General features: G+C 43.6%; 2 protein-coding genes across 2 annotated transcripts; both read right to left on the minus strand.

Annotated features, from left to right (window-relative positions):
- Positions 1 to 3,109: 3,109 nt before the first annotated feature.
- Positions 3,110 to 6,919, minus strand: LOC311509608 (2-oxoglutarate receptor 1-like). The gene is made up of 2 exons (XM_084574838.1): positions 5,651 to 6,919; positions 3,110 to 4,772 (listed from the first exon to the last, which is right to left on the minus strand). Exon 2 carries the CDS (start codon positions 4,758 to 4,760, stop codon positions 3,753 to 3,755), a length of 1,008 nt encoding a protein of 335 aa, XP_084430964.1. The 5' UTR covers positions 4,761 to 4,772; positions 5,651 to 6,919; the 3' UTR covers positions 3,110 to 3,752.
- Positions 6,920 to 7,008: 89 nt separating this feature from the next.
- Positions 7,009 to 15,018, minus strand: LOC311509305 (kelch-like protein 41b). The gene is made up of 6 exons (XM_084574442.1): positions 12,287 to 15,018; positions 11,420 to 11,577; positions 10,970 to 11,077; positions 9,548 to 9,733; positions 8,868 to 9,014; positions 7,009 to 8,290 (listed from the first exon to the last, which is right to left on the minus strand). Exons 1-6 carry the CDS (start codon positions 13,394 to 13,396, stop codon positions 8,179 to 8,181), a joined length of 1,821 nt encoding a protein of 606 aa, XP_084430568.1. The 5' UTR covers positions 13,397 to 15,018; the 3' UTR covers positions 7,009 to 8,178.
- Between the last annotated feature and the right edge of the window lie 1,037 nt (positions 15,019 to 16,055).

A 16,055-nucleotide genomic window follows, 5' to 3' on the forward strand; every position in this document is an offset into this window, starting at 1 on the left:
CATTGTGCCAACTGTGAAATTTGGTGGAGGAGGAATTATGGTATGGGGTTGTTTTTCAGGAGCTGGGCTTGGCCCCTTAGTTCCAGTGAAAGGAACATTGAATGCTTCAGGATACCAAAACATTTTGGACAATTCCATGCTCCCAACCTTGTGGGAACAGTTTGGAGCGGGCCCCTTCCTCTTCCAACATGACTGTGCACCAGTGCACAAAGCAAGGTCCATAAAGACGTGGATGACAGAGTCTGGTGTGGATGAACTTGACTGGCCTGCACAGAGTCCTGACCTGAACCCGATAGAACACCTTTGGGATGAATTAGAGCGGAGACTGAGAGCCAGGCCTTCTCGACCAACATCAGTGTGTGACCTCACCAATGCGCTTTTGGAAGAATGGTCAAAAATTCCTATAAACACTCTCCTCAACCTTGTGGACAGTCTTCCCAGAAGAGTTGAAGCTGTAATAGCTGCAAAAGGTGGACCGACATCATATTGAATTCTATGAGTTAGGAATGGGATGGCACTTCAGTTCATAGAATGAGTAAAGGCAGGTGAGCGAATACTTTTGGTAATATAGTGTATATTACGCCTTACATCATAAGATTCTCAGACGACAGCCATAAATCATGAGAGTGGCACACGGTCTCCAGGACAAACCAGTTTGCAGCCAGTGACAGACAAATATTGTAAAAGCTTCCTTAATCCACGGAAAATGTTTCTGTGTGTTGACAGGGAGAATTTGTTCCGGGTGGTTCGTATTACATGAAGACAATCGGATGTTTCTCTCAAGATATTTGTGTTCATTGGTTTTACAGAGCATCAGCTGCCGCTTCCGTGTTTTTTTTGGATCTTAATATACACGGCCTGGCCAAAAAAAAAAAACAAACCTCGCCACCAAGAAAAAAGGTCACACACTCTAGTTCTGATTACAGCATGCTGTGTCATTGTTTTAATAAGCTTCTGCAATGTCACCAGATTTATTTCCATCCAGTGTTGCATTAACTTTCCACCAAGATCTTGTATTGATGATGGGAGAGTCTGACCACTGCACAAAGCCTTCTCCAGCACATCCCAAAGATTCTCAATGGAGTTAAGGTCTGGACTCTGTGGTGGCCAATCCATGTGTGAAAATGATGTCTCCTGCTCCCTGAACCACTCTTTCACAATCTGAGCCCCATGAATCCTGACATTGTCATCTTGGAATATGCCCGTGAACATCAGGGGAGAAAACATCCATTGATGGAATAACCTGGTCATTCAGTATATTCAGGTAGTCAGCTGACCTCATTCTTTGGACACATAATGTTGCTGAACCTAGACCTGAGCAACTGCAGCAACCCCAGATCATAGCACTGCCCCCACAGGCTTGTGCAGTAGACACTAGGCATGATGGGTGCATCACTTCATCTGCCTCTCTTCTTACCCTGATGCCCCCATCACTGGAACAGGGTAAATCTGGACTCATCAGACCACATGACCTTCTTCTATTGCCCCCAGAGTCCAATCTTTATGCTCCCTAGCTAGTTAGCCTCAATGATTAGTGGTTTTCTCAAGGCTACACAGCTGTTCAGTCCCTTGAGTTCCCTTCACATTGTACGTGTGGAAATGTTCTTACTTTCACTATTAAACATAGCCCTGAGTTCTACTGTTGTTTTTCTTCAGTTTGATTTCACCAAACAATTTTTTTCCAACCACATTTCTTCCTCAAAGACAATGTTTCCCCACTATCCTTCCAGTTTTTAATAATACGTTGGACAGTTCCTAACCCAGTTTTAGTAGTTTCGTCAATCTCCTTAGATGTTTTCTCTGCTTGATGCATGCCAATGATTTGACCCTTCTCAAAAAGACTAACATCTTTTCAGTGACCACAGCTTGTCTCTTCAGACATGGTTGTTTAAGAAATGAGAAGCTACTCATTACATCAGTTGGGGTTAAATAACTTGTTGCCAGCTGAAACATAATCACCCATGCAGTAATTATCCAATAGGAGCCTCTTACCTATTTGCTTCATTAAATCCAGGTGGCGACTTTTTTTTTTTTTTTTGTCCAGGCAGTGTTTGATGGGTATAGCACATCCTGCCTTGATAGCTCACACATATGGTGAACACATGTGCACAAAGCACTCCTGTACCTGATACCTCAGAGTTGATGATGTATCAGATCAGTATCTGGAGGAGGTGTTGTCAGGCTGTAAAATCATTTTATTGCACCTTTGGTGGAAAAAAAAAAAAGTGCAATATAAAGTCAGTATTTTATCATTGTTCAGACAGCCATGCATTTAACAAAAAGTAGACTGTCGGAAAAATGGATGGCGTGTCTCCACTTCCTCTTATTGGACAAACTGAGGATAATGTTCAGGGGATACAGGCGGTGCCGTATTACAAATCTAGAGCCCAATTACGGATTCTGACTTCTAAGTAGCTGACGTTTTCCCCCAGAGAGCTTACTTTGGAGTTGTTTTAGCTAGTTAGTTGATGACATTGTGTCACAACCCAGCTCAAAGGAATCACAATCTCTTAAATAAAGTATATTTATTGTGTTGACTTAAACCAAACATGCATGGCTGTTCTGTTTGTTTGAGTGAGTGAATGCTGGAATAGAAGGACACGAGATAAGCCAAAGTAGAGGCACACAGATATAGGTTAGCAATCACATCAATCCAGGTGTCAGCCATCACTGCTAATGACCCACTCCCCACTCACCGACAAATGAGGAAGTAGGTCTTGAGGCCTGGAAGCAGTCACAATTAATTCACTTACAAACTGGAACTAGTTTTAGTCCCATCCACTACCATTGAGGATGTGGGTCATGTCATGGCGTCCACTTTTTATACAGCCTATAGTTTAATATAGAGATAATAAACAGCCTTGTTTCTGTTGCTCTTGCTGTTTTGTTTTAACACATACTTTTTAACAGTAACCGAGCTGAAACCAGATCAGTCATCGAGGTGATTCAGTTCATGTGGGGAGTTTGTCGACTCTGGGATTCACCCGTCAGGATGTAGACGGGCTGAGTCAGACACAGCAGCACAATCTCTTCTCTGTTACGAAAATCTTTAATTTATTAATTCACAATTGCATCATGAGTACAACTCAGTTAACACAGACGTACAAATTAACACAGTTCATTAAACGTGACGACGTAACATCTTACAGATTTTGAACCTGTCAAAATAATGCTAAGCTAACATGAATTAGCTTGCGTAATAAAAACTAGTGTTGTGCGTGGATTAAGTTTCATTCACAGTTAGGATACGATCCGGTGCAATATTTAACATGGCATGTGAAAAATACTGTAAACGTAAGCTAATGTGCGTATTGTTCACTGTCATAGTTTACAGAATTAGCATTAGCTAACAGTCGCTAGCTAGAGAAATTTCATTTAAAAGGCAAAAAAAATAAAAATATTAAACTAATGGTGGAGCTGGAGGAAATATCAAAGTGTCACCGAGAATAGAAGCGTGGCAGAGGTTCAGTTACCTTCGAGTTTCCTTTGGGGAAAGGGAAGAGCTTAGAAATGCAAATACTTAATGCCACCTTGTATGACAACAAAGTGAAACTATTGATGACTGCGAACAAAGGAATCCATTGTTATTCAGGTAAAACATACCCAGGAGTTCCAGTAAGAGAATTAGAAGCATGGACAAAAGTCTGCACGCAAATACTACAGCTTTAACCTTTAGTTGTTTTTTTATTTATACACCATAGGGGTTGGCAGTAAATGTCTAAAACAAACCTGGAGTGGGAGAGGGGAGGGAGTCATGCAGCAGGTATGTCACTGACTGCTTTGCTGACTGTGGCCACAGTGAACAAAGACCTGGCTTTGATCAACCAGGTCTCCCGGTAAAAAGTGCTGATAAAGGCCCTCCTGAATTGATCACCTGAAAGGGTGTACAAGGCCAGGTTAAAAAACGTGTTGAATCCAGCCAGAGGCCTGGAGATAATATACGCTGCGTGCACGCCGCGCTCCATCAGGCACGACGTCTGGTTATTCCATCGGGTTTCTATCCTCAACACCCTCAAAATGTGGTACGGCAGGAAGCACACGACGAACACCACGAGGATCAGCACGGTCATGCGCCGCGCCCGCTTCCGGCAGGGGCTGGTCGCGGGGGGCCCTTTCGTCAGCTGCTTCACCATACCAATGTAACACATGAACACCACTATCAGGGGGAGCACATACCCGAGCGCGGTGAGCAGCCAGCCGTACCAACGCACGTCGCTGACGGGTATGGTGCTAGCAAAGTCCAAGCAGTAGGTCTTGTTGTTCCGCACTTCCATTGATATCATGGTCAGCATAGGCGTGACCTCGGCTGCGGCAATGACCCAGACGGCCGTGCACGCAATAATGCCCCATAATTTCCGCTGCACCTGCGGCGCCCACAACGGCTTGATCACCACCACAAAGCGAAAAATCGCCAAGCAGGTCAGGAACAGGATGCTCCCATAGAGGTTGAAATGAAACCCGAAGCGCATGAAGCGGCACATGAAGTCACCGAGCGTCCACGAGTCCCCGTTGCTATAGTAGTAGACCAGAAAGGGCATGCTGAAGACGTACAGGAGGTCGGTCGCCGCCAGGTTGACCATGATGATGCCGCTGCTCTTCCAGGGTCGCAGCTTGGCCACGTAAATGCTGATGGAGATCACGTTCCCCACCACGCCCCCCACGAAGATGATGCCGTAGGCGACAGGCAAGTAGTAGCGCTTCACCAGTCGGTCCACGTCGGTGCAGTTGTGATATTCTCCGTAGTAGAGGTTGCTGGCCATAGCTGAGCCCTGCTGAGAATGAGGAACAGTTTTACAAATCTACCAGAAATAGATGAAGTTCATATCCTAACCCTTTATTTATTGGACTTTCCTTTTAGCTCCATTTTTGGTCTCCTCCACGTCATCGAAAGAAAGTAACTGTTCCTTTAGCCACTAAGCATTTCTGTGTGTCCACTTTGTTTGATGCCAGGCATGTGGTGCACATTCATGTCTTTAATATTATACAAATTAATTGGATTATATTACAGATTTTAATTATTTTAGCTCTGGGTTTGGTCTCCTCCGCCTCCTTCAAACAAAGCAATTGCTTGATGCCTGCTGCGGCTGGAAACACCACCACAATAGCCCCTAAATCCTCAGTTAAATATTTGATCAGATTCAATATCATCAAATGTAATAGAAGCTTTTAGCTGAATAAATAAACTGATTCGCCCGTGTACTGTATGAGCAAATACAGTACACCACCAGCAAATAATCACTCCTCTTCCCTCAGCTGTCATTTCGCTGTCAGCTGCAATTACCGCCGGAGGAAGGGAGAAGAGAGCAGGAGAGGAAACCCAGAGGTGAGCAGGCTGGGGAAGAAGCAAACAATCAGGCAAACTCAGTGGGAAAGGAGCAAACACAATCTACTTTCCTCTGCTTTCTGAAAGCTTCTCGGGATGCGATAGCGCCTATGGCATCTTGGCTGGATGGCAGCTTCCTATAATGCTGCCGGTGCAATCTGCTCTCATTAGGAATGTGAGGAGATGTGTGAGGTGTCATCTGCACGTCATGTAAATCAGATTTTATAAGGCAGGAACCTCGTATGTGATTGAAATAATCACATTGTGGAAAAATACAATATCTGCCTAAAGTCTTGCAAAGTTAGAAAAGAAGATTTTCAGACTCACTCTGTAGTTGCAGCGTCCTCGCCAGCGTGCACTCTAAGCTGGTGTCTTATCTCAGCTTAGAGATGGTTTTCTCATCCATTCCTGCCTCGTTTCGTTTCCTACTCCTCCTTCCCAGTCTTCCACACCCAGAGGGAAACTCCGGCGTGTCGTTGTGTGAATTCCTAGAGTTGTGCGCTTCACCCTCAGCCATGTTCATCAACTTCCTGGTGTCATGCTTGGGTTGATAAAGCTCAAGGGTCGGTTAGTTTGCGCGGATCAGGTTTCAGGTGATTTTGCAGGAGAAAAAGGGAGGAGGCCAGTCCAGTAAAGCATTCATTAGAGCTGCAATAAATTGAACTCTTCTGTGCTGGTCTTTGTTGCTTCTCCAAATGGGTGTGTGATTACCTCAGTGCCACAGAGCTGTAAATAGCTGTAATAAGGAAGCTTACACGAAATTACATGTCACCTCATGTACAGATTTATTTCACATCTAAGCACGCAAGTCAGCTAACGACGGTGAGTCAGTGTTGTCAATGGCAAATATTTGTCTAGGTAGGTCCAATAAAAACATTTCATTGCTGACAATAAAGCTTGTGTATGTGTTGTGCAAGATACATATGAGCTCGGTTTGAATTAAATTTGGGTTGAAGACAGTTTCAACCAACAACAGTATTTGTTTTGTAATTTGGAGTAGTTACGAAGATATTTAGCTCCAGTGGAGCACTGAGTATATCCATATAGTGGGAGTGACTGGGGCACCGAAACGCAGCCTCTAAATAACCCATTATCTGCCGCAAAACTCGTTCATTTCAGCAATATTTTGTTATGATACGCTAGTGCTATTCCCCGTTGAGTCACCTTGAGTTACCTGTTATCTATTCGCGGACGTGCAGCGGTTTGTTGTTCTTTGGCCAGCTGTTCCGCATCGTCCTTTCAACGAGCGCCTCATCCGTATACTCTGGCTCAAAACGGTAAGGATGTCCATCATAAACAAAGTCGTCTTCCACAACCTCAGAATCGGAAAAATATTTAGCCATGTTGCAAAAAACTAGCAGTAGCAAATGACAGGTAAACAAACCAACCGTCGTGGGCGCGCAGCGTTCAGAGATGACATCATCCAGGTCAGAGGTTAGTAGGTCAATCTACAGACCCCAGATGATGATAATAAGGGGTAACTCCAGACTCAACAGGGAATAGCACTAGCGTATCATAACAAAATATTGGTGAAATGAACAAGTTTCGGGGCAGATAATGCGTTATTTAGAGGCTGTGTTTCGGTGCCCCATTCACTTCCACTATATGGATATGTGGGTGAGTAAACGATCGAATTTTATGCCAGAAATAAGGTCCAGGTTGTAAAAAAATAGTGATTCCCCTTTAACGTTTTTGGTTTCTGGAAAGCAGCTATAAACTTTGCTCTGATTTTAAACACAAAAGACAAATTTGCATGTTCTTGTTTTGTTTTTGGAAACAAATCGCACCAACTTGAATCAAGCTAACATCGCTAGCGTCCAATTTATTTTCAATCTTGGAATCAGCAGCAGTTTTTGCAGTGTGGAATATACTGATTAAAGCAGCTTTAAAAAACTGGTACTGTGAGTGATTTTAAACACAAAAGACAGAAATTCAGCGTTTACAGACAAAGATTGACAGTTTTTTTTTCCCTTCACCCTCAGAAAATCTGCACATATTTTATTTTACCACTTTTGTTGCGTTTTGTTTTTTTGGAATAAATCAGATTTAAATCTTTCTCAGGTTGCTTGCATCTTTTCTTTCTTCAACATTACAGTTTAATTAATCTTCTCACTCAATCTTCAGTTTTAAATTCACGCAATTAAACATTTTGACCTAGTCCTTAAACTATCACTAAACACAAATATCTTACCTACAAATTCCCGTTAAATCAAAATTTACTTGCTGATTGCAGCACCACTGATTACTACCTGGTGTAATTTCCTCCACCTCACGTGTGCATGAGTGTATTTCTTGGCCGTAACATTGCCCACAAGTTGACAGTCATGTGACCTTTGTCCCAAGTTTAAAGTTTGTTTACTGTGTCAAGGCTACTTCTGATGAACCCAGCTCCACTTCCTTATTTACCTGAGAGTACAGGAAGAGCTCCCCTCTACATACCTCTGCAATGTCACATTTCCAGTAAACCGCACCGAAATCAAAAGCAGCAAAAAAAAATACGGAAGTTTAAAAATGTTTATTTTACAAAAGAGCTAGAAATGATGTAAACAGAGCTTTAGAGATCAGTCTAAACTGTGATGTGTGTGTGTGTGTGTGTGGGTTTTTTTTTTAAATTTTTTATTACTGTTGAAGCAGTCTTTGAAGCGGCGGCAGAAGCGAGTGTTTATCGTGCAGATAAAAATCATCTGAGTTCAGAGAGAAATTAATGTCAAAGATCAACTCGACGCGCAGAAATCCAAGTGGAGGCGATGAGGGGCCTCGGGGGCATCTCGCTGGGGGGGGGGGGGGTAGGAAGGGGGGAGGTGTCAGGGGAGGGTGTTAAGAAAGAAAGAAAGAAAGAAAGAAAATGGTTCTGTCTACAGTTTGGGCATCCTGGCAGCATTGAGGCGGATAGACACACAGGAGGAGCCGGCAGCGTAACGCATCTCCCTCAGCATGCCGCTCCACTGCTTCTTATCGTCCTCATACCTAACAAGAACAAGGGTATAGTGTCACATCTCTGAACAAACACAATGGCAAACAACAACAAAAGAAACCCCTCTAAGGCGTTGTCAGACTTTGCGTTAACATTAACGACCTGGGCTATGTTCACACCTGGCATTAAACTATATTTACACATGCAAGCACTTGAGATACAGTTTTAAACAGCTGTTTATTTCTAAAGGATCCCTACTGCTGTATCAGAGCCATAGGCAGCTGTTTGTTGTGTGTGCGTCATGGCTTGGGGTGTCGATACATATTTTGGAACAAGCTGTAAAGCCTGTATACTCTCTGATTCTAATTTACACGTATTTATTAGTTAGGTAACAGCTAAAAAGGACAGAATATTTTAAAAATCTCTCATTACCAATGAACAGACATCAATTTTTCCCGTATCTGGTGATAATTTATAACAGCGGATGCGTGTTTTTTATTGAATGAATGAGGACAACTCTGACTCAAGAGCACTCCGGCTGAGTAGGTGGTCTTTAATGTCAGCCAGGACGCATTGTGTGTCCATGCTACCAAGAGAATGAGCCTCACACCACTTTAAGCTAAGACTTACTGCCAAACGTCCGTGACCTCTGTGGGAGCCACCTCCTTGTTCTCCATCTGAACCATAGCGAAGCCACCCACGGCGTACAGGGAGCCGCCGCTGCTCACCAGGTTGACGGAGCTCCTCTCCTGAGGAAACTCTGCGAAGGGCTCCCACCTGAGGAGATTCAACATTAAGGGAAAAGGTCAGGCGTAAGACTGAGCTCTCCTTCTTCAGGGTAGCTGAGATGTGGGGCACGGAAGCCCAAATGATTAAACAGTGAAATTCTATACAATAAAAAGCCTATGACATTTTTAATTCACCTTAAGCTAGCAAACAAAAAACATCTGACAAAATCTGACACCTATTTCCAATAATTCAGTGTTAAAAATCTAGCGGCACACATTAAGAGTCATCTTTTTGTTTTTTTAGCAAGCTCCACAAGGTGCCATCAATGTAGCTGGCTAGCTATGAGGATTATTATTCAATATCGCTATTGTAAGCAGCCAGCTAAACCTGTTAGATAACAGGAGCTAGTTAGCTGGAAGCCAGTTGGGTGTGGGATATTATACAATTAATCATAAGCTCATCAGTGACACAGTCAACGGGGAAGGTGCCATTATGAACCACTTTTTATGTAATATAGCACGCCCTGACCCACATAGGTCTGATATGATAATGCCAAAATATGATTTCACAGAGATTCATACTTGTTTGCCGCAAAGTCATAAGCTTCACACGTGGCGGTGAGGCCCTCCTCGTTGACTCCACCGGCCACGACGATCTTGCCGTTGTGGACGACGGCGCCGTACATGGCCCGGGGCGTCTTCATGGCCGCCATCTCCCTCCACTCGCACTGCTTGTGGTTGTACGCGAACATCTTGTTGAGGGCCTTGCTGTGAGGGGATGGCAGGAAGGAACGAGATATTTAGTGTCATGAGGGGACGGTGGAATTATTAAGACTCATTCGCAAAGGATTGCTTTGTTTGCTTCTTCACAACACTGATTTGGCATTAAAGGCCATGTGCTAGTGAATGATAATGAAAACTTAATGTTATTGGTAGATAAATATTAAAATATAAAAATGTCTTCTCAATAGCACCCCTAGTGGACAAGAAAGTCATACGCGCTTTTACTGTTTCAATCATTTTCTGCATTTTAGGGGTTCTTAAAGGGTCACCACACCTATTTTTACCCTCTGTAGCTCAAATGGGGGTGGGGGGCTAGCTCGGCGAGAATATTAACAAATCAGATTAAAGGCGGTCGCTTTTTATTTGCACTTTTATTTAAAGCGAGAGGGTAAAAACGCCCCGTTCAAACTAAAACGTACAGCCTAGGGGAAAGATTGAATGAAACGAGATATTTTCGAAACTGTGAATCCTATCACCGGCTGAGTGATGTTTGACAGACGCGCAACTTTAGCAAGGAAGGAAGGAAGGATCTAATGAAAACAACTGAGAAGTGTGCAGGGAATGCAGAATGAGCTATTTTCGGAGCTTGACTCATAACTTAAAAATTTAAGCATGTCTCTGCCCGTGCTGCTCAGATTTTGATTTATTCTAAAAGCCCTCTCACAAGTCTTTAACTCTAGGAAAGAGCAATATTATTAGTCTGAGCATCTTTTTTTCTTTTTTTTTTAAGGCTGTTTTCCTGCTGATTGTTAATCGTCAGCTCAGATGATTGGTTGTCTCTCGGTTGATAGCGTTCGCACCTTCTGTTTTTCCACCCCAGTTTAGATTCAGAACAGGAGAAGCACACCTGTTTCCTGTTGATGACAAGCCAAGTGTTCCTGTGACAGCTGAAATCACTGACTTGACTGATTGGCCTATTATTAGCTGCACCATTGAAGTGAGTTTTATAGATCCTCCTTTTTTTTTTCTATCTTCTTGTGAAGCAATTGTAGCGTGCACTGGATATCTATTGGAGAACACAGCGCCCGTCTTGTGTTCAATGCTGCCTGTAACAGGAGCTGCAGCATTCATCATTGTTGCAGAATACGAGACAGCTCTCGGCTCTAGCACAGCAATTGTTGCCGGTGACGTGCCGTGCGGCCTCGCAGGCCCCGGCGGGATGATGGACCGCAAACAGCTGCAACTCGCAGAGAGAGAAAGAGAGAGGATCTTTTTGCTCACTTGTCATCTGTCTTTCCTCCAATGCAGTAGACCAGTCCTTTGTGGGAGATAACAGCATGCCCGTGGATCTTTAGAGGAAGCTTCTTGGTCTCACTCCACTTCATCTTCCTGAGGAATGTGACAGTTTTAAACAAGAGGAGTTTAGTTAAGTTTGTTGTTACTGCCGCTTTGCTCTGGTATTGTGTAGTAAATCCTATAAAAGTCCAACAAATAATAGAAAACACACCGCCCAAACAGGAAGATTAAGGATGTGATGTAACCTCTAAATGTGATTAATTAAGTTTAAATCCCATGTGTCACTTCACTCGCTCATTTGCATTTTCAAAGAAATCTATTTAGTTAATTTCCTGGAGTTAATTATCACCTGGAATAGTCACAAAAGTGTGAAAGACAAGGGTGAGAACCAAAAAAAAAAAAGAGCGAGGGAAGAGAAGAAATGATACCACTGACTCGACATCATAGCACATCACGGTGTCCAGCGACTCGTTTGTCTGGAGGTCCTTGCCGGCCACGGCGAACAGCAGGTTCTCGCTCTCTCCGATGTTGAAGAGGCACCTCGGGGAGGGCATGGGCGGGAGGGCGACCCATTCGGATGTGAGCGGATCGAGCTGAGGAGGGGGGAAAAAACAGTACATTAACAGTGGAGAAAGAACCCTCTTTGCACACATTAGCTCTTTGTCTTTACCTCCTCATAAATCTCTTTCTGCCTGATATCCACATATTGATTATGCTGTAAAATGGAGGTATTCAAGACCTTTATCACGTCCTTTAGTGTCTGTATCACTTAGACCAGATGGGCAACCTGGGGAATGTAATACGTCAATTGATCGGAGAAGAACTGTGGATAGGCCTTTGTCTTATCTCACTTGTCACTTCTATTTGTGGTTCGAGCTCCACCAAGGCATTCAAATTAAGGTCAGAAAGGGTTTAGATGAGCTGTAAGACTCCATGAGCTAATGTTTAGTGCATTTATTTTCACAAATCCATGTGTAACACAAACTAGGCATGGCAGGAAATACATTTGTCCTGAGGAAGTTGAGAAAATTTCTGTCCATTAAATATGAAACTACAGCCAGGAGATGGCTAGCTTGCATGTTTTATTGCACCTTATACACTTTATATCTTGTTGAACCTGTTTCCAGTCTTGATGCTAAGCTAAGCTAAGCTAAGCTATCCGTTTCATAGCTTCATATTTAACATACAGACATGATATTGATTGTTTCGTCTCAACAGGAAACCGGATATTTCAGGAAATGTCAAACCTTCCCCTTAGGCAATTCATTTTAGACGCTTTCTAATAACAAATAAACTGCTCACCAAAAAGAAGTAGCATTGCAGAGGCATATTCTTGTTTTCCTCATCCACAAACAGGCCTCCGATGATGTAGAGCTGGTTCCTCTGCGACGCCAGGCTGACGTGGTTTCGTGGCACCTGCTCCGACATGGCCGCCAGGAAGCACTCGTTCTCGATGACGTCGTACGCCACCGCCGCCGTGTCGTTGATCATGACGATGAAGTCGCGTGTGTACATGCCATGTCTGCGGTTGTCATTCAGGAACCCAGGGAATGGGCTGTCAGTTTCCTCTCCTCCTTCCGTGTCGGCCCCTTCCTCCCCCTCCTTCATCTTGGGTTTCTCTGGAAGTTTCCCCTTGAAGGCATCCCTGATAACCTGGATCGTCTTCTGAAGCTCTGGGTCGGCCTTGATGATCTCATCGGTCTCCACTCTGTCTTTGAAATACTTCTCCGGCAGCAGGCGGAAGCGGATGCAGTTGAAAGCATCCTTCAGGACCTTGATGCGCTCCTTGTCGTGGCGCACCCAGGACATGACCGCCTCAAACACCAGCTCCTCTCGCTCCACGTTCAGCGAGTCTCCACCGATGACGGCGAAGAGTTCGTGGGCTGCGAGCTTGAGGAACTCCTCTTCCTTGTAAAGGAGCTCAAAGCGGTCAGCAATGTAGTTGCGTGCAGCCACGGCAAGCCTGGGACAGCTGAGCACCAGGCCCATCCTGAAAATTGCCAAACAGTTTCCTAGGGACAGCTTCTTCTGAAGGTAGTTGACGCACACCGTAAAGACGGAAGGGATCTGGAACCTGTTCGCCACAGCAATTATATCCTGAACGTTGTCATCAGTGAGGTCAATCTCAGCTGAGTAGAGGTACTGGATGATCATGTCCAAGATGGAAGGGTTAACGTCATCCAGGACCACCTCTTTGGTGTTCTCCACCTCCTTCCCGTCCTCGGTGAAGAAGATCTCCCTGAAGTAAGGGCTGCAGGCGGCCATGATCAGCCGGTGGCAGGGGAAGCTGCGGTCACCTACCTTCAGGGTGCAGTCCACAAATTTGTTCTCATTCAGCAGCTCCTTGAGGCCGTCCTGGAGCAGGGTGCTCTGAAACAGGCGCAGCTCCTCCTTGATGGCGTTGGGGTCCATGGCGTGTCAGGACGGGAAACGAGGTGAACAAGAGGGTCTGTGGAGGGAGGAAGGAGACCGTGGCCACAGGTCCTTTTGGCAGTCAGTCCTGGCTGGAAAAGGCAGAGCAGAGAAAAGGTTCCCGGTGTGAAGACCCTGCAATTTAATCCTGCCCCACTCTAAATATAGCTCCCTCTTCCCCATGCCTGCTTCATCTCCAGTGGAATCTGACTGGGCCGAATCACAGGCCTGGCAGGCTCGAGCAGCTGCTGCCATAGACTGAAAGAAGCAACTGGCTGCTCCGGCCGGGGATATGCCACCATGATTCAGCTCCCAGAATGTCATGTGGTCGGTGAACAGCAGAGACAATGCTGTCAAAGCCCTCAAATAGCTCATCTCCAGCTGAAAGTATGACTGGAAGGTTATTTAGAGCAGTCACAGTCATATTCAATAATACAGTATGTACTATCTCACATTTGCGTATTCGTTTAATTTGTTTTTATTGATTTACATTTTTTTGCCACTTAATGTCACTGATTTAGTCTTTTACTTGCATATACACTGATTTTTTTAGCCATCTACCTCTGCAATCAGAACAGTTAGCCATCTACAAACTCTGTTTACAAAGAAATAAAAACAGAATTTCCTTTTTAACCTATATTCAAAGCTGGGACGGGAGCAACAAAAGACTGGGAAAGCTGAGGAACGCTCAAAAATGAAACATCTCATAGTTGAACAGGTTAATCGGAAACAGGTGAGCGTCATGATTGGGCGTAAAAGGAGCCTCCCCGAAAGGCTCAGGCGTTCACAAGCAAGGATGGGGCGAGGTTGCACCACTTTGTGAATAACTAGTTCAACGGGTCAATGTAGAGTTGTAAGGAATTCATGGATTTCATAATCTACAGTCCATAACATCGTCAAAAGATTCAGATAATCTGGAAGAATTAAGGCGCTATTAACGCTGAAAGGTACATACAGGTTTTGGAACAATACTATCATAGATACTAGGGTTACAACTACTGGTTATTTGTTTATGTAGTCATTTTTACTATCATATATACTAGGGTTACAACTACTGGTTATTATTTTATGTAGTCACTTTTACCATCATATATACTAGGGTTACAACTACTGGTTATTATTTTATGTAGTCACTTTTACCATCACGGATACTAGGGTTACAACTGCTGGTTATTATTTTATGTAGTCACTTTTACCATCATAGATACTAGGGTTACAACTACTGGTTATTATTTTATGTAGTCACTTTTACTATCATAGATACTAGTGTTACAAATAGTGGTTATTTTTTATGTAGTCACTTTTACTATCATAGATACTAGTGTTACAACTAGTGGTTATTTTTTATGTAGTCGCTTTTACCATCATAGATACTAGGGTCACAACTACTGATTATTATTATTATTATTATTTTGTGATGGCGTAGTTAGTAACTCTAAATAAAATAGTTAAAAAGAAAGTGAAAGACGACTATGAAACTTCTCAAAGCCACTGAAGCATCTTTAAATTAATTTAATTTAATTTAATTTAAAGCAATTTAAACCAAATATTGATAAAATTCCCTTTAATATAGAACGTCAGACAAAAAACACCAGTATCTCTGCCACTTTGACCCTAACACCGACCCTTAAACCACAAATTAAGGTATTTTATTTTTACCTTATCTTTATTTATGACAAGATTGAAGCGGACAAAGAAACTTTGTGCTATAACTAGACCAGAAAAGTTTGGGTGCAGCAGCTGTGTGCAGAGACAGGTGGGAGCCACACAAACAAGCAGCACTCTCCACCAACCAGCATGGTGCAGGGCGTATTATTGTACAGCTGCTTGGTTGCTTGTGCGTCTTTGTGGCCGCGCATTGCCCCCCAGTTAAACCTTTTAACGTACACCTCAACCAAGATAATCTCAGACCTTCAATAAAATATTTATGTCTTTTTTAAGATAAATGGCGTCAGTCTTTTCGCATTCACACTGCAAAACTGGCAATTAAAGAAGGCCATTACTGAAGTGCCATAATCAATAGGAGCTTAAATTGTCGAGTGTTTTTTTTCTTTGGCCTGCAAAAGTCTGAGGAGTGTGTAGAGTTAGGTAACATTTCTCCCGCGGGCAGCACTAAAGATAGATCAGACTACGCCACTTGTCAAGGAGTGTCCAACGTGTAATTTAAGCAGAAGGGGTGAGCTGATTCTGCTTAAGAGAGCTCTGCCACAGTAGGTTCATTAAGCACAGTTAGAAAATATGTTTCCAGAGTGTTAAAGGTCCGCATAAAGCTACAAACCCAAAAAGGGCTAAATGCTAAGCTAACACCACACTCAACAATGCAGTTTGTCTTTATTACAGACTAACTGTCGAGTCCCACATGGATTGAAAACACGCACACACTAAAATCTGGCGATGCATGATGCTAACCTCAGAAGACATTACAAGCATCATTAACAGCATCCATTAACATGATCTGATCATAAGTGGGCACTTCTAAGTACAAGTGTTGATCCCTAGCATTAGCAAAAACCTCAACCTTGAGATCTGATCACAGTTCTGTGCTCTATATGCTAACACCGTGTAGGCTACATCAGCTAGGGCCAAGCAGAACATTGTGCTAGCAATGCTACCGCTATATCAGAACCTCAGATTGCATCACCGGTGCGTCTTGCATCCA

This window comes from Chelon labrosus, assembly GCF_963514085.1.
Source record: "Chelon labrosus genome assembly, chromosome: 24".
Taxonomy (NCBI): domain Eukaryota; kingdom Metazoa; phylum Chordata; class Actinopteri; order Mugiliformes; family Mugilidae; genus Chelon; species Chelon labrosus.